The 22,822-nt window shown below is 36.9% G+C and overlaps 1 protein-coding gene across 1 annotated transcript; it reads right to left on the bottom strand.

Annotated features, from left to right (window-relative positions):
- Positions 1–6,585: 6,585 nt before the first annotated feature.
- btd (biotinidase) lies at positions 6,586–22,586 on the bottom strand. Its single transcript, XM_069912761.1, has 3 exons — positions 22,318–22,586; positions 8,925–9,074; positions 6,586–8,325 (listed from the first exon to the last, which is right to left on the bottom strand). The coding sequence occupies exons 1-3, from the start codon at positions 22,525–22,527 to the stop codon at positions 7,144–7,146; spliced, it is 1,542 nt and encodes a 513-aa protein (XP_069768862.1). The 5' UTR covers positions 22,528–22,586; the 3' UTR covers positions 6,586–7,143.
- Between the last annotated feature and the right edge of the window lie 236 nt (positions 22,587–22,822).

Below are 22,822 nucleotides of genomic sequence, written 5' to 3'. Positions count from 1 at the left end.
GATGGGGATTGTGGACTAGATGTTCTTACCAATCCTCAATGAATGTGGTCTGGAGATGAGGAAATCCATGATTCAAGTATATGGTGGGGTGTTGAGTCCCAGGTCTTGGAATTTGCTGATCAGTTTTGAGGGGATGATGGTGTTAAATGCTGAACTGTAGTTGATAAAGAGCATTTTCTGATCAATGCATCTTTACAGTCCAGAGGTTCTGGGGCTTTGTGGAGAACCAATGAGATTTCATCCACCATAGATCTGTGGCTACAATAGATGAACTAGAATGGATCCCTGTCACTGCTCAGACAGGTTACAATAGATGAACTAGAATGGATCCCTGTCACTGCTCAGACAGGCTACAATAGATGAACTAGAATGGATCCCTGTCACTGCTCAGACAAGCTACAATATGATCTAGAATGGATCCCTGTCACTGCTCAGACAGGAGCTGATCTGCTTCAACACCAGCCTTTCAAAACACTTCATCACTGTTGATGCAAGTGCTACTGGTTAAGTCATTGAGGCAGGTTACTCCACTCTTCTTGGGCACTGATATGATGGACATGTGTTTGAAACAAGTGGGTACCATGCCCTACTGGAGTGAGATATTGAAGATATTCATGAATACATTTGTAAATTTTTTAAGCACAGATACTCCATCCAGACCTGAGGCTTTTCTTGGATCTGCTCTCCTGAAGGCAGCACGCACGTCATCCTCAGATAGGGACAGGATGGGATCATCAGGAAATGTGGGAGTGCAGAGGGGTGGTTCTTTGCTGTTCCTATCATCAAATCAGGCGTAAAAGGCATTAAGTTCCTCTGGGAGTGAAGCTCTGCCGTCTGCTACCTCACTGGATTTGGTTTTGTAGCAGGTTATGGCATTTAGACCCTGCCACAGCTGAAGGGAGTCCCTTGTTGTTTCCATTTTCACATGGAATCTCCACTTCACCTAGGAAATAGCTTTCTGCAGGTCATACCTGCTCCTTCTGTGTTGATCTGCTTCTCTGGACCTAAATCCAGCAGGTTCTGGATTTCATTGTTCATCCAGGGCTTCTGGTTAGGAAAAACCCTGAATGATTCATCCATTCAGCTCCCAAGTACCTTCTTTCTTGTTACTGTGATTATATTCACCTCTCTTGACCATGTCGTGGTATTATTACCTTGTCGTGGTGGGTAGCTTGTGTGATTCTGTGATCCCCAGAGTGATGCCATCAGGAGCTATTCTCCTGGTGGAGTCATCCATGGCAGTAAGGTCGAGGGTGAGGTCCCTGACAAAAGAACAATCCAACCAAGTCCTCAATGGTGAAACAGGCAGGCGAAGTTGGAGACCTACACTTAAAAGAGATGTTAATAAATGCCTTACTTCAGTAGATGTAGTACAAGAAAATTTTTAAAAGCTTGAGAAAGCTTTCTCTGAATATAAAGAGCAAGTTGTATGTAATAAAGATAAAATAGAGAAAGTGGAAGATTCATTCATGTATTGGGGTATTCACAAGAGAGATTTATTGAAAAAAATTGATTCATTGGAAAATCAAAGTCAGAGAATTGTGGGCCTTCCAGAAGATATTGAAGGTGCAGTTCCAATAAAAAAAAATTAAGAATTGGATCCCTGAGATGTTGGGTAAAGAGTCCAAGTGGTTTAGTATTGGAAAGGGCACATAAAGCATTAAGGAGGAAACCGTTACCGGGACAACCACCACAGCAGTTTTAATTTGGTGCCTGAATTATCAGGATAGAGAAATGATTTTGCGGTTGGTGGGACAGAAGGCAAAACAAAGTCAAACTCCAATGATGAGTCAGAACAATAGAGTTCTCCTATGCTGATTTGAGTCAAGAAATTATTAGACATCGACAGGAGTTCAATTCGGCTAAAGATGTGTTGTGGCGGAAAGGATATAAATTTGCTTTTCGATACCCTGCTGTGTTGAAGGTTTTTTTATGGCAATTATCAGTCTCAATTTTTTGAGAATGATCAGGATGCATTGGTTTTTGCTAATTCATTACCGGACTTGGGTGGCCAGGGAAGAGTCTCGCCATCATCGCCTAAATGAAGGGCTAATGGAAGTGGACAGAATGGGAAGAATGGGAAAGATGGGAAGGAGGAGGTTTTGACACACAGTCTTATTGATGTTGAAGATTTGAACCAATCTTTAGGACTGGAGTTGCAGGGCTAAATATTTCTATAACATTGAATTACATTATTATATATATTGTATTTCTGGCTGGGGGGGAGGTGGATGGCACTGATATCTTTGATAGTCATCTTTGATCGTGGGGTTTACCACACCCAGTTTTTTTTTTAGGGAATTACTACCTTTGAATGGTTCTTTTTTCTTTCTTTTTTGAGGATTTAATTGTATTCCTTTTTATATAAACTTTATCATATTAGGGGAGGGAGAGTGGATTTTGTTTATTAGTAGGAGAGCGACTTTTTGTATTAAGTGATTATATTGTTAGTTTATTAAAATGTCTAGTTTGAAATTTGCAACTTTTAATGTTCAGGGATTAAATAATCCAATTAAGTGAAAGTGAGTTTTAGCTTGTATTAAGAAAATGAAAATTGATATTGCTTTTTTACAAGAAACACATTTGACAGAAAAAGAACATTTGAAATTGAAAAGAGATTGGGTTGGTCGTTTTTTTTTTCCTTCATTTAATTCTGAGGCAAAAGTTGTAACAATTTTAGTTCATAAGAATTTATCTTTTGAGTTACAGACTGTGGAGGGGAATGCTGGGAGGGTTTTAAAAGTGGACTGTAAAAGCTTTAATGAACTTTGGACTTTACTTAATATCAATGCACCAAATGTAGATGATGAGTGTTTTATTTCAGACACTTTTTTGTTATCAAATCAAGCTAATGAAAATATTCTAGTGGGGGGGGGGGGGGATTTCAATTGTGTTTTGGATCTTTTGATGGCTAAATCCCCAAAATGTATTAGAAAATCAAAGATGGCGATACAAATTGGGGCTTTAATGAAAGATTTAAATTTGGTAGATATTTGGAGAAGGGTTAATCCTAAAGAGAAAGATTTCTCTTTTTATTCTTCCCGACATGATTCCTTTTCTAGAATAGATTTTTAAAAAAAATATTGGCACATTTACAAGGAAAGGTATTGCAGGCAGGATATAAGTGAAGAGTTATATCAGATTATTCTTTATTTTTTTTCTTATGAAAGTTTGGAGGTAATACGTTCATCCTATTAGATGGAGGTTTAATACAATGTTGTTGAAAAAAACCTGAGTTTGTTGCTTTTGTTAAGGAACAGATTGATATTTTCCTAATTGAAAATGCTAATTCAGTTAAAAGTCATTTTGTATTATGGGATGCATCAAAGGCTTATTTAAGAGGACAAATAATTAGTTATACTACTAAAGTTAAGAAGGGTATATGGCTGCAAGACTTAAATTAGAAAAGCAGATTGATGAACTGGAGAAGGAATTTCAGAAAAGAGTGATGGAAGATCAGAAAATAGCTTTGACTAAATTGAAACTGCGATATAATATGTTACAGACTTATCAATTTGAATGTTTACTTAATTGATCTAAGCAATGATATTATGAATGGGGTGAGAAGGTGCACAAAGTACTTGCAAGGCAGTTAAAGAAGGAAGAGACCTCAAGGGTTATTAATGCTGTTAAAAAGAATTCAATAGTTACCTATAAACCTCAGGAAATCAATGACCAGTTTTATTCATTTTATAAAAAAATATATACTTCTGAGGGGAGACAGGACAATGGATCTATTGATTTTTTTAAAATCTACATTAACATTATCAGCATTAGAAGAAGAGGATATTATAGATTTGGAAGCTCTGTTTACAGATTTAGAAATTAAGACTGCTATGTTGGAAATGCCTAATGGTAAGTCACCAGGTGATGATGGGTTTTCGGTGGAATTTTATAAAGTTTTTTTATGAAAACTTATTTTCAGTGTTTGGGGAGGTATTATAAGTAACTAAACATTACAAGTTACCAAAATCTTGATCTAGTGCTTTAATTACTGTAATTCCAAAGAAAGATAGAGATCCATTAAAAGTGTCTTTCTATAGACCTATTTCTTTATTGAATGTGGACTATAAAATAATAGCTAAAATGTTAGCAAATCGGCTTGTTAAATATTTACCTAAATTGATACATGTAGATCAAACAGGTTTTATTAAAAATAGACATGCTTCAGATAACATTATTTAATTAATTAGTTTGATTAATGCATACCAGCAGCAACCCAACCAAGTGGTTGCACTTGATGTGGAAAAGGCTTTTGATAGGGTCGAATGGGATTTTTTTATTTAAGGTTTTGGAAAAGTTTAAATTTGGCCTTTGTTATTGGTTGGGTTAAAGCTTTATATACAAACCCGACTGCTAGGGTGATGACAAATGGACTAGGTTCATTGTCGTTTAAACTGACACGTTCTACCCGACAGGGTTGTCCATTGTCATCAGCCCTGTTTGTGTTGGTCATTGAACCATTAGCTCAATTAATACAGCAAAATGAACAGATACAAGGGATGAGAGTTCTGGACAAAGAGTACAAGATTAATTTATTTGCAGACAATGTTTTGATATATTTAACAAATCCAGAACAATCTTTGCAGGAATGTCTATTACAGTATAGATTATTATCTGGATATAAAGTTAATTGAAATAAAAGTGAAATTTTACTGATTGGTGAAGGAGATTATTCAGTTTTTAAAAATGTTATTAATTTGAAATGGTTAGATAAAATTAAATATTTAGGAATAATTGTGAATACGGAGTATCAATCTTTATATAAATTAAATTATGTTCTATTATTGAAAAAGATTAAAGTAGATTTAATTAAGTGGAAGGACTTTCCATTAACTCTAATTGGTTGGGCTAATTGTATTAAAATGAATATTTTTCCATGTATTCAATACTTGTTTCAATCAATACCATGCTCTCTTACAAGGAACTTTTTTCAGGACTTACATAAAGTCACTAGGGAATTTTTATGGAAAGGTAAATTACCAAGGGTAGCATTAAATAAACTTACTTGGATGTATGCATTAGGTTGATTGCAATTACCTCATTTTCAGAACTATTATGAAGCAGCCCAACTTAAATTTATTAGTGGTTTGATGGATTTGGATTGGCCTCCAAGTTGGGCTAAAGTTGAGATGGCATGAACCTCTAAAACTGCAATACATCAATTTATATTTTGGTGGAATATAAATTTATTACGGGAGTATAACGTGCCAATATTAAAACATTTATTGATGTTTTGGAAAGAAAAGAATAAGATTATAGGATCAAAAGGTAAATTATCTATTTTAATGCCATTATATAATAATCAGCTTATTCCTTTTTCATTATTTAATAGTCATTTAAAGAATTGGGATTTTAAGGGTATAAAAACATTACAGGATTGTTTTGTAGAAGGTCAGTTTCTTTCCTTTACTCAATTGAAAGAGCATTTTGATATTGCTGAAAATTCTTTATGTTTATTATCAACTTTGATCGTTGATAAAAAAAATGTTTATGGTAGAGAGATGATTTTACTTGTATTGTCGGAATTCGAGTCTTTGATTTCTTCTATACCTAAAAAAAGCTATATTTCTGTTATGTATCAAGTATTACACGTTAATATGGATAAGCTGGAATGGGAGAAATCTAAGCTCAAATGGGAAAATGATTTAACTTTTATTTTTCCTGAAGAATATTGGACAGATATGTGTTGTGATAGTGTTACTAGATTGATGAATGTACGATATGGAATGGTTAATTATAATTTTTTGCATCAGTTATACTTAACTCCTGAGAAATTGAAAAAAATATGGCTTTAGTAATTCAGATTCTTGTTTTAGATGTGGTACATGTGTTGGAACATGTGTTTTAGATGTGGTACATGTGTTGGAACATGTGTTTTAGATGTGGTACATGTGTTGGAACCTTCTTACATGCTGTTTGGTACAACCATTTTGGGAATAAATTAAGCTAATTTTGGAAAAATTGTATAAGTTTAAGTCACCATTAGATCTATCCATTTTTTATATGATTCCTTTAAAGGGATTGGGGTTGGATAAATTTCAAATTTGTATATTTAGGATTGTCCATAGCTCAAAAATGTGTAGCAAGTACATGGAAAGATAATACAGTGGTTAATATAATGCGATGGTATAATGAAATAAAAGCTTGTATTGTTATGGAAAAATTACATATGTTTTGCATGATAATTCTTTTTTTTGTGTAAAAAGTGGTCACTATATTTGGATTATCTGCATTTAGATGTACTTTGATTTATTTTATTTTTTAGTTTTTCTTTATATATTTCTTTGGCTCTCCTGAAGAGAGCTGGCTGAAGGGGTGGGGATTTAATTTTTTTTTTCTCTTTTTAATTATTTTTTTAATTTTTTTAAATAAAAAAAATATATAAAATTTTGTATGATTACTAATAATTTTTCAAATAAATAAAGTTTAAATAAAAAGAAAATTGACTCCCAAATGCATGTAAAATTTAGCTTGACAACATTTCTTAAGCTGACCACAGGACACACCTGTGATAGGCCCACTGCAATTTCAGTGAGTGCAAAACCTCAATATGTGTGCCAGAAATGAAAGTATATCCTCACAAAATTTCTAAAATATTTTAATTCTATTCCACTGGTAAATCTTGATTCTTATGCAAAGGTTCAAATGCATTATGTCTTGTGTCAAATACCAGAAACCTTAAGATTAAAGAGACTGATTTGAAATTGTTCACAGAGTAAAGTGAACGTGCTCAGTATTAAGAATTTGCAGAAGAATTGTTGAAGTGAATGATCAGGAGTGATCTTGGTGCCAGGTTGGAGTCTGGATTAATGTAGACAGTCTGTTAAAGTTTACCAGATAGCTGTTTGCAGAGGGACATTTGCTGATAGAGCAGTCAATTGTGAAATCAGCAAAATCTTAAGATTGTCACCACACTCATTCCAGCCACAACCAGGTTTGTCTTACACGATGCTTATACTTTCTGAAATAGATCCACATAGAAAGTTATTGTCTTACGTCTTCACCAGGAGGCTTAATTTCATCTGTATTTTTAGAGGTGTATTTTTGAAGGCCACTAACTCCAAAGTATATGAATTCCTCTTGGTGGTGAAGCTTATCGAAGAATTCTCACAATCAGAAAACAATCTGCATTTTATCTAGTTAATCTCTTTTGTACCATCTTCCATAGAGTGCTGCAATTAAAAGTCCTTCTGACATACCCTGCTTTGTCATGTAAAAATTATTGTTTACCCATTCTTTAGAATCTGCATGATGAAGTTTCACATCGGCAGTCAGTATCTCCGTAAAGATGTGGTGAGTGGTAAAATTTCCCCACAGCTTGAAGTCAAAGACATCAGATGCAGTTGTAGTACCTTGTCCACAGGAGTCAATGCTAGAGCCTGCACATTTAACCAAAGCACACACTTGAAGATAATAGGTGCCATGTACTGTGTGAAGTCCATCAAAGGCACCTAATGCATATAGATTACTGGTCCTGTGGCTACATTGGTAAACCAAATGGCAACAGAGTGTGTTGGAACAGACTTCCAAATTACCTTCCAAACCTGACACAAGGACAAAAGTATAATTATCGTACAACATCAGAGCATGAAAGACATCAATGGGCCCATCCACCTGGGATACCACTGCACTTGATGATGGCTGAATCTGATTCATCTTTACTCTCCTTCCCTGCCACTCAGCAGCAGAAGGTTTGATGTAAATGTACCCCTCAGGAAATTCTGCCTTGGGCTGCTCCAGGCTGTGGACCTTGCTGTGTGTAATTACTGGAACCTCTGCCACTAGGAGCTTTCCTTTGCTGCTTTCCATGTCGTAGTGATAGTGGGAAACAGAAGGAGTATAAATGCCACTTCCCGTCATGTTCCATTCAGTGTGATGCTGATTAGCTGCAAGAAGATTGATACCAAATGCAGTTGCAAATGCTTGCTGGAACTCGACTGCAGTTAAGAGAGGGAGTTGGTTCATCCAGGCTGTGGGAAATACAATTTGTTTCACACCATAATTCTCAATTAAGCTCACTGCTGGTTCATAAAACAATACATCAAAACATGTAAAAATGCCAAATATTCCAGCAAATGGAGTATTAAAGATAACATGCTCCACAACTTTGGGTGTGTTGAAAGCATCTTCAAAGTATAGATTCTGTTTACGGTACTTAGCAATTAAAAAACCTTCAGCATTGAAAACTACATCTGTGTTAAACTGATATCGTCCATCTGGGGGACACCAAAGGTCACTGTGGTCACAGGTCTGCCTTTCCCCCATGTTTGCTATCAAGTACATACTGCTGTTCTTAGCCATGCAGCTCAGTTGATAAAGAACCTGCAAAAATATATAAATAAATATATTTTTAAAAATCTAAATATTTTTACAAATCATATTTTTGTGATGGATGTGTATGTTGCTTCAGAGGATTAAAGAACAAAGAATCATGTTACATTATTCTTTCAAAAGTCTTATCTCTCCTGGAGTGCTGAGCCTAAAACTGCAAGCTATACTGCTCAGATCCTCACAGCTCAGTAACCAGGAGGAAAATACAGAGTGGTTCCATGAAAAAAGATGTCACCCTTACAAACCTATTGTCAACCCAGTTAAAGCACCACTTGTCACCAACGCGTAGAGGAAGTTTCTCTGAGTTGAGATGAAGAATCGTTGAATTCCCAATTTCCTTCCAGACAAGGCAATTTTGATTCCAGGAACATGATATGGTAAGACTACCCATCAAAATCAAAATTGGGATTTAAAATGAAAATTAGTTAATATTTACCTCTTACACTTTAGAGAATCTGACAATGGGAACCTAATGCAGGATTACAAACATTGAACATCCTCATTCTGCAAAGCATTTTGCATGATATTGTGTTAGTTTTGCTGAAGTGTTTTTAATTAAGATTGCAAAAAGATGCACGACTGTCTCCTACCTCTGTATTATTAACTGTGCTTGGACACAGACAGGGATTCCATGTGATAACTGCAGGATCTGGAATAGGCTCCAAATATGGAAAAATAGAATCTCTGGTTAAATCAAAGCCATAGAGACCATCCTCCGGAAAGACGATGATTTTAGCTCCCTATAACACAAGATAAAAACAATAATTTGTTTGATCTATCAGTTATAAACAAAGTTCTATGTTAGGAAAGTTTTAGGAAAGATTATTCCAAATACCGGTAGATAGAGTTAGAGAGCTAATGACATGATAACTCAAGTTAAATAATTATTGTTAGAACAACTCTTGAATAAAGGACATGTTTGTTGTCGGAGTACATACATGACCTCACATGCAACCCTGAGGTTCTTTTTCTCGTGGGCCAGGCAGAATTTCTACTTATCAGTGGTGCAAAAAACTCTAGTCAAGAAAAAACACATCTGCAAAAGGGATAAATGGAAACATAGAAAGAAATGCAAACAAACAATTCAGAAAATATATATTCAATAATAAATAATGTGCAAAGGAAGACCCTTAAATGTCTCTGATTGAGTGTTGTTTAGGAATCTGGTGGAGGGGTAACAACTATTCTTGGACCTCGAGATACAAGCCTTGTGGCACCTATACTTTTTTCCTGATGGCAGCAGCAAGAACAGAGCATGTCCTGGGTGGAGTGGATTCTTAATGATTGCTGCTGCTCTCCGACAGCACGGTTCCATGTAGATTTTCTTGATGTTGGGGAGAGTTTTGCCTGTGATATACTGCGCAGTGTCCACTACCTTTTGCAGGGCTTTCCACTCAGAGATATTGGTGTTCACATACCAGACTGTGATGCAACCGGCCAGCACACTTTGCACTATCCATCTGCCAAGGTTTTTAATGTCATACCAAACCTCCGCAAACTTGTGAGGAAGTAGAGGTGCTGACGCACTTTCTTCAAAGTGACCTTTATGTGTCGGGTCCACCAAAGGTCCTCCAAGATAATGACATCCTCTCCACCTCTGATTATCCCAATGATTATCGGATTATACACCTCTGAATTTCCCCTCCTAAGTTCACAATCAACTCCTTGGTTTTGGTGACATTGACTGAGAGGTTATTGTTGGTGCACCATTCAGCCAAGTTTTCAATCTCCCTCCTGTACGCTGACTCATCACCACCTTTTATACAAATCACTACTCTGGTATCATCAGCACATTTGTAGATGGTGTTATGGTCGTATTGAGCCACACAGTCACAGGTGTAAAGTGAGTAGAGTTGGGAACTAAGCACACAGCCCTTTGGTGCTCTGGTACTGATGGAGATTGTGGAGATGTTCTTAACAAACCTCACTGATTCTGGTCTGGAGGTGAAGAAATCCATGATTCAATTACACATTTGAGTATTAAAGCCCAGGTCTTGGAGTTTGCTGATCAGTTTTTAGGGAGCATTAATTGGGACATAAGTGAAATTATACTCCATGGAGAGAATTTGCTTGATTTATGTGATCAGAGAATGGAATTAAATATTCGGGAATTAAGGTTAATAATGATTTAAATAATTTATATGAATTGAATTATTTACCTTAATAAAATTAAATAAGATTTGAATAGTTGGAACAATAAGCCTTAAACCCTAGTAGGTAGAGTGAATTGTATAAAGATGAATATTTTTCCAAGGGTTTAATATCCTTTTCAATCAATTCCTTGTTGGGTTCCTCAAAAGAATTTAAAGGATTTATATTTGAGTATAATGACATGCAGGTTAATCTTGGTCTCATCTGTCCACAAGATCTTTTTCCAGGCTCTTTTAAATACCTCTTGGCAAACTCTAATCTGGCCATCTTTCTGTGGCTAACTGGTGTTTTGCATCTTGCAATGTAGCCTCTGTATTTCTGTTCGTGAAGTCTTCTGAAGATGGTAGTCAATGACATATCCACCTGAAGAGTGTTTCTGATCTTTAGGACACACGTTTGGGGATTTTTCTTCATTATGATCATAATCAGCAGTGGGGGTCTTCCTTGGCCTACTGGACCCTTTGCAATTATTCAGCTCACCAGTACCCTCTTTCTTCTTCAAGATATTCCAAACTGTTGATTTTGGTGATACTATGGTTCGGGCAATGTCTCTTAATGCTTTATTTTTGTTTTTCAGCTTCTTAATGGCTTCTTTGACCTTCATGGGCGTAACTCTGGTCCTCGTGTTTAAAAATGAGGTCCAGACTCCAAAGATAACAAAAAGCTTAGAAGCAATCCAAGCTCTCTTATTTCTGCACCAATGAACCATTCCTGAGTAATCACAAACACCTGTGAAGCCAAATGTCCCAAACATTATTGTGCCCTGAAATGAGGGGACTAGGTCTAAAAAGTGCTTGATTCTTTCTTGGCTTCGCGGATGAAGATTTATGGAGGGGTATGTCCACGTCTGCCACAGGCTCGTTGGTGACTGACAAGTCCGATGTGGGACAGGCAGGCACGGTTTCAGCGGTTGCAAGAGAAAATTGGTTGGTTGGGGTTGGGTGTTGGGTTTTTCCTCCTTTGTCTTTTGTCAGCGAGGTGGGCTCTGCGGTCTTCTTCAAAGGAGGTTGCTGCCCGCTGAACTGTGATTACTACATGGATAAACCTAAGCTTAGACAAAAACCTTGAATAAATCTGAAATATGCACTTGAATTACATGTGAATTGTTTGATTACAAATTTAAAACTGTGGAGCACCGGGGCAAATAAAGGAGAAAAAAAAAAAGTGTATTTGTCCCAAACATTATGGAGGGCCCTATAAATATGCAGCAAATACCAAATGTATTATGTGCAGACAATGGAGTTTTCCTTTAACCTGGGCATCGTGTTCCGCACAGATACATGGGTAGAGGGGCCTGTTCCTGAGCTTGTACTGATCAATGTTCTACCCCAGCATCAACCATATGCTGAAAATCTGAAATAAAAGCAGAACATCCTCGAAGGTCTGGGACTCTTCTTATTTTCAGAAAGGTAGTCTGTACTGTTAAAAGATTCACACAAGCTTGAGGAACAATGTCTCACCTTCTATCTTTTTTAAAAAAAATTAATTGTTTGCATAATTACAAGAAAAAATGAGTAAAACATTAATCAATATCCTAAGCCAATGAATACAAAAAAAACTTTTATATTTTTCTCCCCATCCCCCCTCCCACCCAAAAGTAAGAAAGGAAAACCTACCATTTAATGTACAATAATATTAGCATATACAATCTTTAATTGTTATTAAAAATTACTAATTTAGAGGAGTGGATAAGATAGAAGAGATGGATGGAAAATTATCCATAAAATCCGTATATGGTTTCCAAATACTCTTTAAAAATTTTTAACTCGATTCCTTAAACTATATGTAATTTTTTCCAAAGGTATACAATTTCGCATCTCATTATACCATCTACTTAATAACACTTCCTTATCATCTTTCCGTGATATCGCTATACATTTCTTTGCAGTTGCTATTGCAATACAAAAATTTTTCTTGGTACTTGTCCAATTTCAATTTTATATCCTTTTCATAAATATCTCCAAGGGGGGCGTGGCAAGATGGCGTAGAGTCTAGACGTGTAATCTCGACCTCTCTGGCCAGATTTTTAAGTACCTGTTTTTTAACCCTTTGTTTTCAAGTTTAAACTTTTTAAATTTTAGTTCAAAGTATTAAGGAACTATTATGGCCATTAATGGTAAAAAGATTAAACCTCAAGTGCAGAAGTTACATTTTTGAAGTGCTGAAGATTTGGGGCCTAGACGACTTGATACAGCTTCAGGTTTAATTTCTTCAGTGCCTAAACTACAAAGACTGCCTGTGGGAGCTGAAAAAAAAGTGTCTACTACTCACCAAGTGAAGGATGGCGCTGGAATTACCTGTTCTCTGGAAGAAGGTGCATGTTCCCAAGAAGTGGATCCCGATTCTGAAAGCCTTTCGATTTTAACGGAGGGAGCATGCAGGAAGACAACTCCATTGTGGGAAATGAATCAGGAAACATTTCAACCTGAATATATCGCTTTCCTCCGTGATTTTGTGAAAAAACAATAAGCTGCGGGGGCAGACCAGCGGCGACCCCCTGAGGAAGTCAGGGTGCCGTCGCTGGGAGTCCAGACCCGCAGTAAAACTTTTAAAATGCCTTTTGTTGAGTTGCAGCAGGAGCTGCAGTTACCTGGTTCTGCCACTACGTCGGAGAAAGCAGGGCTGAGCTTTTCTGAGTTCCAGTGCATGCAGTTAAATGCTGTCATTCAACCTTGAATGAATGAGATGGTTCAAATGAATGCTAGTATAAGTTCAGAATTGAATACAGTTAAAGGACGTGTGGGTGCATCTTATGAAGAATTTTTAAAATTTCAGACTGCTTTTTTGGACTGTAAACAACAAGTGGTTTCTAACACAGAAAAAGTGTTGAAGGTTGAAAAATCAGTCATAGAATTGGGAGAACGCAAGAAGTTAGAGAGGAAAATAGACTACTTGGAGAATCAAAGTAGAAGGAATAATGTGAAAATCATTGGTTTGCCAGGAGGTAAAGAAGGACAAGATCCTCTTCATTTTTTTTAAAGACTGGATCCCATAAGTATTAGGGCAAGAATTTTTTTCTGGAGGCTTGGTACTGGAAAGAGCTCATACAGCTTTAAGAAGAACACCTTTACCTGGTCAACCACCGAGACCGGTAATAATTTGATGTTTGAATAATTTGGACAGAGAAGCAATACTTCGACTAGCAGTGCAAAATGCGAGACAAGGACAAACTCCGTTATTGATTCAGAATAGCAGACTTTTTTTAAATCCTGACTTGAGTCAAGAGGTCATTCAACGTTGACGTCGATTTAATCCAGTTAAAGAAGTTTTGTGGCGTAAAGGTTATAAATCTACTTTTCGCTACCCAGCAGTGTTGAAGGTGTTTTATGGAGACCATCAATTTCGGTTTTTTGAGAATGATTGTGAAGCAATGATTTTTGCTGATTCATTGCCAGATATAAGAGGACAAAGTCGTAGTCCACCATTGTCTCCTAAAGAAAAATCTGGTTGTTCTGGAAACGGAAGAATTGGCAGAAATGGGAAAAACGGGAATGGAAAGAGTCCAACTTCTTCTGAAATGGGATCTTCGAGATTGGAATCTCTTGGATGAACAGAAGAATTTTCTTATTCTTATTTTACTTTTTTTTGTTATTATGATATTTTGATGTTATTAATTGTTTGGCTGGGGAGGGAGAGATTTGCACTAAGTTCTTTACTAGTCATTAGCCACTGGTGGGTGACCCACACCCAATTCTTGTTTAGGGATTACTACCTTTTGGTAGTTTTTTTGGGGGGGGAGATTTTTAAAAAATTATCATTTTTTTTTAATTTCATTTTAGTTTGCTTTTAATTTGTGATTTTTTTTTCTCCTACTGAAGGGCCTATATACGTTGATTTGTGTTTTCATATAAAGATATTATTGGTATTTAGTAACAATAGTAGATATGTCAAAGTTGAGGTTTGCTACTTTTAATGTTCGAGGTTTAAACAGTCCGATCAAGCGTAAGCGAGTCTTGGCGTATATTAAGAAAATGAAAATTGATGTTGCTTTTTTACAAGAAACACATTTGAATGTGAAGGAAAGTATGAAATTAAAGAGGGACTGGGTTGGGCATATATATTCTTCTTCATTTAATTCCAGGGCTAAAGGTGTAGCAATTTTGAAACATAAAAATGTATCTTTTGAATTACATTCAATGGAGGAAAAGGCAGGATGTATTCTTAAATTGAATTGTAAGATTTTTAGTGAATTTTGGACTTTACTTAATATTTAAGTCCCAAATGTAGATGATGAAATATTTATTTCAAATGCATTTTTATATTTGGGTCAGGCTAATAATATTTTAGTTGGTGATGATTTTAATTGTGTTTTGGAACCTTTTTTAGATAAATCTCCGAAGAAAGTTAAGAAATCCAAGATGGCGGTTCAGGTTCAAGCGTTGGTGAAGGATATTAATTTAGTAGATATTTGGAGACGTTTTAATCCAACAGAGAAAGATTTCTCCTTTTATTCACCTAGACATGAATCGTTTTCAAGGATTGGCATTTTTTTTTAGTATCGGCACATTTACAAGGGAAAATACAACAAGTGGTATATAAAAGTAGGGTGATTTCAGATCATTCTTTGTTATATTTTACATATACAACTTCTGAGAAAATTCAAGTGGCCTATCGTTGGAGGTTTAATACAATGTTGTTAAAAAATACGGAATTTCTTGATTTTTTGAAAAAACAAATTAATTTTTTTGAAAGAAAATTCTAATTCTGTTCAAAGTAAGTTTGTATTATGGGATGCTATGAAAGCTTATTTGAGAGGACAAATAATTAATTCTACTTCTAAAATAAAAAAGAATTGATTAAATCAGAGTCTTGAATTAAAGAAACAGATTGATGAGTTAGAAAAGGAATTCCAGAAAGATGCTACAGAATATCAGAAAATAGAATTATCTAGGTTGAAATTGGAATATAATACTTCGCAATCTTATCAATTTGAATGTGTGATTAATAGGACTAAACAACAGTATTATGAATGGGGAGAGAAAGCACACAAGGTATTGGTTTGGCAATTAAAGAAAGAACAGGTTCCGAGGACTATTAATGCTGTTAGATGGAATTCTCTTATTACTTATAAACCTCGTGAGATTAATGATAAATTTTGTTCATTTTATAAAAAGTTATATACATCTGAAGAAAAACAAGAAAATGGATCGACTAATCTTTTTTTTAAAATCACAGTTGAATTTACCAATATTAGAAGATGCAGATATACAGGAGTTAGAAGAAACATTTACTGATTCGGAAATTAAAATGGCTATGCTGGAAATGCCGAACGGTAAATCGCCTGGTGATGATGGATTTTTGGTTGAATTTTATAAAATTTTTTAGATTATTTATCTACAGTGTTTGGGGATGTATTACGTCAAGTTGGAGAACATTAAGAATTACCTGAGTCTTGTTCTAGTGCTTTAATTACAGTAATCTCAAAAAAAGATAGGGATCCTTTTAAAGTATCTTCATATAGACCAATTTCGTTGTTAAATGTAGATAATAAAATAATAGCTAAAATATTAGCGAATAGATTGGCTAAATTTTTACCAAAGTTGATTCATATTGATCAAACAGGTTTTATAAAGAATAGATATGCTTCAGATAATATTCTGCGTGTGATTAGTTTGATTAATAGATTTTGACAATCTTCAGATCACCCGATGGTGATATCTTTAGATGCAGAAAAAGCATTTGATAGAGTTGAGTGGAAATTTTTGTTTAAAGTTCTGGAAAAATTTAAGTTTGGTCCTTTCTTTATTGGTTGGACTAAGGCTTTATATAGTAAACTGGTAGGTAGAGTATTGATGAATGGTTTGATTTTGGAATCCTTTAAGTTAACTCGAGCAACTCGTCAAGGTTGTCCTTTATCACCAGCTTTGTTTGCATTAGTGATTGAACCTTCAGCACAGCTGATAAGACAAAATACACAGATACAAGGTATGAAAGTTTTAGATGAGGAGTATAAAATTAATTTATTTGCTGATGATGTATTGGTATATTTAATAAACCCAGCTCAGTCACTTTTGCACTTGAAGGAGTGTTTAATACAATATGGATGTCTTTCTGGATATAAAGTTAATTGGGAAAAAAGTGAAATATTACCGGTGATTGAAGGAGATTATTCAGTTTATAAGAATATTATTAATTTGAAATGGACTGATCGAATTAAATATTTGGGTATAATTTTGAATGTTAATTATCAATCTTTATATAAATTATGTTCAGTTAATAAAAAAAATTAAAACTGATTTGATTAAATGGAAAGATTCACCTATTAATTTATTGGGTAGGATAAATACAATTAAGATGAATATTTTTCCGTGTATGCAATATTTGTTTCAATCTATTCCGTATTTACTTGATAATTTATTTTTTTCGAGATTTGAATAAAATGGTTAGAGAGTTTTTATGGAGAGGTAAATTTTCGAGAGTAGCTTTGAATAAATTAACTTGGAAATATGAGTTAGGGGGATTATGTTTACCACATTTTCAAAATTATTATGAAGCAGCCCAACTTAAATTTATTAGTTCATTGATGGATTTGGAACGGCCTCCTAGTTGGGCCAAAATTGAGAATGCAAATATTTCTGAATTTGAAATACATCAATTTTTGTTTACATGGAATATAAATTTGTTACAGCAATATAATGTGCCTCTACTAAAACATCTAATGAAGTTATGGATAAAGAAAAATAAAATGACAGGCTCTAGGGGTGAATTATCAGCTTTGACTCCGTTGTATAATAATCAACTTATTTCTTTTTCAATACATAATCGAAATTTATTGCATTGGAGATTTAAAGATGTGAAAAATTTGGGAGATTGTTTTAAAAAGGGTAATTTTTTTATCTTTTAATCAGATGAGGGATAGTTTTGGTATTGATAAGAACTCTTTGTTTCTCTATTATCAAATTCAATCTTTGGTAAAACATACGTTTGGTAGAGATATGATTTTACCTGAAATGACTAAATTTGAGATTTTTCTTATGAAGGTAACAGAGAAGGGTTATATTTCATCTATGTATCAAATATTACAGGATGATATTGATAAAAAGGGTTGGGATAGATCTAAAAGTAAATGGGAAGCGGATACTGGTTTTATTTTTTCTAAGGATGATTGGTTAGATATCTGTTATGATAGTGTAACTAGATTGATAAATGCACATTATGCAGTGATTAACTATAATTTTTTACATCAATTATACTTAACATCTGAAAAATTTAAAAAGTATGGTTTTCATGAATCAGATTTGTGTTTTAGATGTGGTAATTCTGTTGGAACTTTTTTTCATGCTGTTTGGTCATGTATATATATATATATATATATATATATATATATAATATATATACAATCTTTTTGGAAGAAAATTCAATTGTTTTTTAGAATATCTGTATAAGATTAAAATACTTTTCGATCCGACAGTATTTTTATTGGGTAGTTTGCAACCTCTAAAAGGTTTGGGATTAGACAAGTTTTAACTTGCTTTTGTATATTTAGCTTTATCTGTAGCGAAAAAATGGTTTGCTAGTACATGGAAAGATACAAATATGATTGATATTAATAGATGGCATAATGAGATGAAATATTGTTTAATAATGGAAAAAATTACATATCTTTTGCGTGATAATTATAGTTTTTTTATTAATAAGTGGTTGTTATACTCAGAATATTTACATTTCAATTTATATTGATTAGATCTTAATATGTATGTTTAATTTTTCTTTAATATTTTTTTCTTTTTTCTTTCTTTATGGCTCTCCTTAGGAGAGTTGGCTGAAGGGGGGGTGGGTTCTTTTCTTTTTTTTTCTATATAAAAACTAAAAAAATAACATTCATGTTTATGGTTAATTGTTATATATGTTATGTACTATTTGTTTTTTGAACGAATAAATAAAATTTAAAAAAATTATCTCCAAGTAAAAATATTCTTGGATCCTTTAGTATCTTTATCTTCTTAATTTGTCCTAATAATAAACTCAGTTCATTCTAAAACCTTTCCACTTTTTCATAAGACCACACTGAATTAAAAAAATCCCTATTTCTTTCACACATCAAAAACATTTATTTGAATAATTAGGATTAAGTCAATTTAACTTATGTGGAGTATAATACAATTGATGAAGAAAATTATATTGAACCATTTGATATCTAACATTTACTATATTCGTAATACTTTAATAACATAATTTTGACCAAATCTCCTCCTGAATTTGTATATTTAAATCTTTCTCTCATCAGATTTTTGATCTATATAAATATTTTTTCTTTACAGTCTCTTGTAATTTTATATACATATTAGTAATAAATTTCTTAACCACAAATATATCTGTTATTATATCTTAAAATTGACTTTGTTTAGGGAGTCTCAAATCTGTCCCAGTCTCTTTTTAAGATACATTTTTAATTGAAAATATGCCTTGAGAAGTCTGTTAAATTATCCAACATTCATCACTCTCCCTTTCTTCTGTCTTTACAAGATCATTTTGCCTGCCATTCTTTCTTCTTTTCTCTATTTTTTTTGCATATAGTCAAACTGTATTTACTTTGCTCCGTGACCTTTAGAGTTTCTCCAGCACTTTTGTGTACTGTGAAACATCTGAAGATTTTCTTGTTTACTTGAAACATTATGCAAAGACACTTAATCCTATCTTAATTGCCCCACTATTTCACCCAATCATTCTGCCCTTTTGTTTTGAATGTGTTTCTCTCCTCAGTTCTGATCAAAGGTCCCAGACTTAAAACTTTAATGGTTTTTCTTTCCAGAGTTTTGCCAGTTTTAATTATTTTTCAATAAAACTTCATCAGAGACAGAGAGTTGTTCAGCACAGAGACTGGTCCTTAATCCACCATGTCCATGGTAATCTTTGTAGCTACCTGCCCTGTTCCTGTATTAAGACTACGTTTATGCCATTTCAAGTGTCTGTCTAGAAGTCTCTTAAACAAGCTGGTTGATTCTGATTCTACCATCTCCTCTGGCTGTGCATTCCAAATGTCAACCACTTTTTGTTTATGAAATGTACCCATCAGAATCACTGAAAACTTTACACCTCAACCTCCCTTTCCATGCTTTTGACACCTCTACCATAGGGTAAAAAAAGATTTTAAATGTCTACCCCATCTGTGCCTCTCCTAATCTTATATACTTCTGTCAAGTCAATCCTCAGCCTCCTTCAAACAAACCCAGCCTGACCAATCCCTCTCCTTGACGAAAGCCCTGGTCAATTTACTCTGTATTTCCATTCATTATTCTAAACGAGAGGAGATGCGATGGGGGAAAGAAAGGATTTATTTCAGAAATGTATAAATTATTACAATGGAAATTGCCTAAGGTGGATTTGCATCAATCATGACTTAAATGGGAGGAAGATTTGGGGATTCAGTTTGATATAGATAATTGGAGGAAGATTAATAAGGGTACTATGACAAAGTTATTCAATGTTAGGTGTAGGTTGGTAACATAGCTTTATACATCAATTATATTTAACTCCTGAGCATTTGAAACAATTTAAACTGAGTGCTTCGGATTTGTGTTTTCGATGCAATGAGCATCAGTTTGGGCATGTGATAAGATTAAAGGTTTTGGGGTTAAATTAAGAGACTGCAAGAAATCTTGAAAATACATTTTTCTCTAGACTCAAAGATCATTTTAATTGAGGAACTTACTGAAATGGCTTTGTTACATAAATTAGATAAATTTCAAATGGTATTTCTGAGATTGGCTTGAGCTGTAGCAAGGAAATGTATAGCTGGTCCATGGAAAGATCAGATGGAGCTTAGTTTACAAAGGTGGCATTCAGAAATGCCAATGGAGAAGATAACATAATTTACAGGATAAATATTATAGATTCAAAAAGATTTGGAGCCCATATTTGGATTATTTTAATTTGAAAATCTGAAACTGGTTATGTGCAGCGAGATCTCCACATTGTTCTTATTTCATTTTTTTTATATGGGGAGTATGGGGGTAGATTTAGGTTAGGGGGGTGGGGTTCGTAGGATTTTTTTATAGATCTTGTAGTTTTTTTTCTATGTAACCATATAACCATATAACAATTTATAGTATGGAAACAGACCACATCAGCCCTTCTAGTCCGCACTGATTTAAGTGAAACTCCACTAGTTCCACCTACCCACTCCCTTGCCCCTAACCCTCCAACCCCCTCACATCCATGCACTCATCTAACCTCATCTTAAGTGATATAATTGACCCTGCCGCAACCTTTCAGAAGGTTATTCCAGTCAATCACCACTCAATCACCAGAGTGAAGAAGCATCCTCCTACATTCCTCCTAAAGTTTTGCTCCTAACCCTTAGCTTATGACCCCTTGTTCCAATCTCCCCTACCCTCAGGAGAAAGAGCCTATTCACATCTACTCTATCTTTTCCCATCATAATTTTCAATACCTCTATCAAATCTCCTCTCAACCTTCTACGCTCCGATGAATAAAGACCCAGTCTATTCAATCTTTCTCCGTATTCAAGATACTGCAATTCAGGCAACATTTTTGTAAACCTTCTTTGCACCCTCTCCACCTTATTTATATCCTTCCTATAATTTGGAGACCAGAACTGCACACAAATCTCAAACTTGGCCTCACCAATGCCTTAAACAGTCTCAACATCACCCCCCCCCCCCCCACCACCAGCTTGATAATTTGTTAATTCTAACTCTGTAATTGTGGTTATTGTTTTGTTTTCAATAAATAAGATTTTTTTTTGAAAATGAAAGGAGATGCAGAAGTGACCCAACCATCACTAACTCAAGTACTTTGAACCTTCTCAAAATGACCTCCTGAAGATTTAATCTGTTACTCAAGCTGTGATTTCACCTCGGCCGGGGGGGGGGGCTTGCATCAGTCGGGCTGCATCAGCCGGGGGGGAGGAGGGAGGGGGGGGAGGAGGGAGGGGGGAGGAGGGAGGGGGGAGGAGGGAGGGGGGGAGGAGGGAGGGGGGGAGGAGGGAGGGGGGGAGGAGGGAGGGGGGGAGGAGGGAGGGGGGGAGGAGGGAGGGGGGGAGGAGGGAGGGGGGGAGGAGGGAGGGGGGGAGGAGGGAGGGGGGGAGGAGGGAGGGGGGGAGGAGGGAGGGGGGGAGGAGGGAGGGGGGGAGGAGGGAGGGGGGGAGGAGGGAGGGGGGGAGGAGGGAGGGGGGGAGGAGGGAGGGGGGGAGGAGGGAGGGGGGGAGGAGGGAGGGGGGGAGGAGGGAGGGGGGGAGGAGGGAGGGGGGGAGGAGGGAGGGGGGGAGGAGGGAGGGGGGGAGGAGGGAGGGGGGGAGGAGGGAGGGGGGGAGGAGGGAGGGGGGGAGGAGGGAGGGGGGGAGGAGGGAGGGGGGGAGGAGGGAGGGGGGGAGGAGGGAGGGGGGGAGGAGGGAGGGGGGGAGGAGGGAGGGGGGGAGGAGGGAGGGGGGGAGGAGGGAGGGGGGGAGGAGGGAGGGGGGGAGGAGGGAGGGGGGGAGGAGGGAGGGGGGGAGGAGGGAGGGGGGGAGGAGGGAGGGGGGGAGGAGGGAGGGGGGGAGGAGGGAGGGGGGGAGGAGGGAGGGGGGGAGGAGGGAGGGGGGGAGGAGGGAGGGGGGGAGGAGGGAGGGGGGGAGGAGGGAGGGGGGGAGGAGGGAGGGGGGGAGGAGGGAGGGGGGGAGGAGGGAGGGGGGGAGGAGGGAGGGGGGGAGGAGGGAGGGGGGGAGGAGGGAGGGGGGGAGGAGGGAGGGGGGGAGGAGGGAGGGGGGGAGGAGGGAGGGGGGGAGGAGGGAGGGGGGGAGGAGGGAGGGGGGGAGGAGGGAGGGGGGGAGGAGGGAGGGGGGGAGGAGGGAGGGGGGGTTGTACTGCGGAACAGGTGCTGGCCTCACTTTACCTGCTTGCCCGCTTCATACACCTGTGATCGGTAGAGGTCCAGGTTCTCCTTCATGTGCCTCAGGGCTTCCCGGCGGGTGGGGCGGATCTTGGGCCAGGGATTCAGCACCGATTTGTGTTCGTAGACCGCCGCAGTGTAAACCTCCATTCCACACACCATTGCCGGGCAATACCAGAGCAAGAAGAGGCACTTGGCGCCGAACAGACCCATGAATGAAGCGAGACGCAATGCTGCAGCAGCGGAGGACAGCGCTGAAGGTGCCAGGCTCTGCGAGGACTGAGCGAGGCTGGGAGTTGCTCCACTCCGCCCCTAGCGTTGGCCCCGAGCATCGTTGTTCAATTGGACCTTTCGTATTGTAATCATTCATTTATTTTCCCATCTGTAACGCTGCAAGTGTGCAGCTCTCCCTCTAATTAAAGTGATGGTCTCGAGTTTCATTGCCATACGTGGTTAGTTTTTTATTTGAAATTGGTTCTTTTCATTGGAACTCAACTGTGTCATTGTA

Source organism: Narcine bancroftii, chromosome 1 (genome assembly GCF_036971445.1).
Source record: "Narcine bancroftii isolate sNarBan1 chromosome 1, sNarBan1.hap1, whole genome shotgun sequence".
Classification (NCBI taxonomy): Eukaryota; Metazoa; Chordata; class Chondrichthyes; order Torpediniformes; family Narcinidae; genus Narcine; species Narcine bancroftii.
Note: the sequence above shows the minus strand (reverse complement) of the source record. Positions and strands in the feature narration are given on the sequence as shown.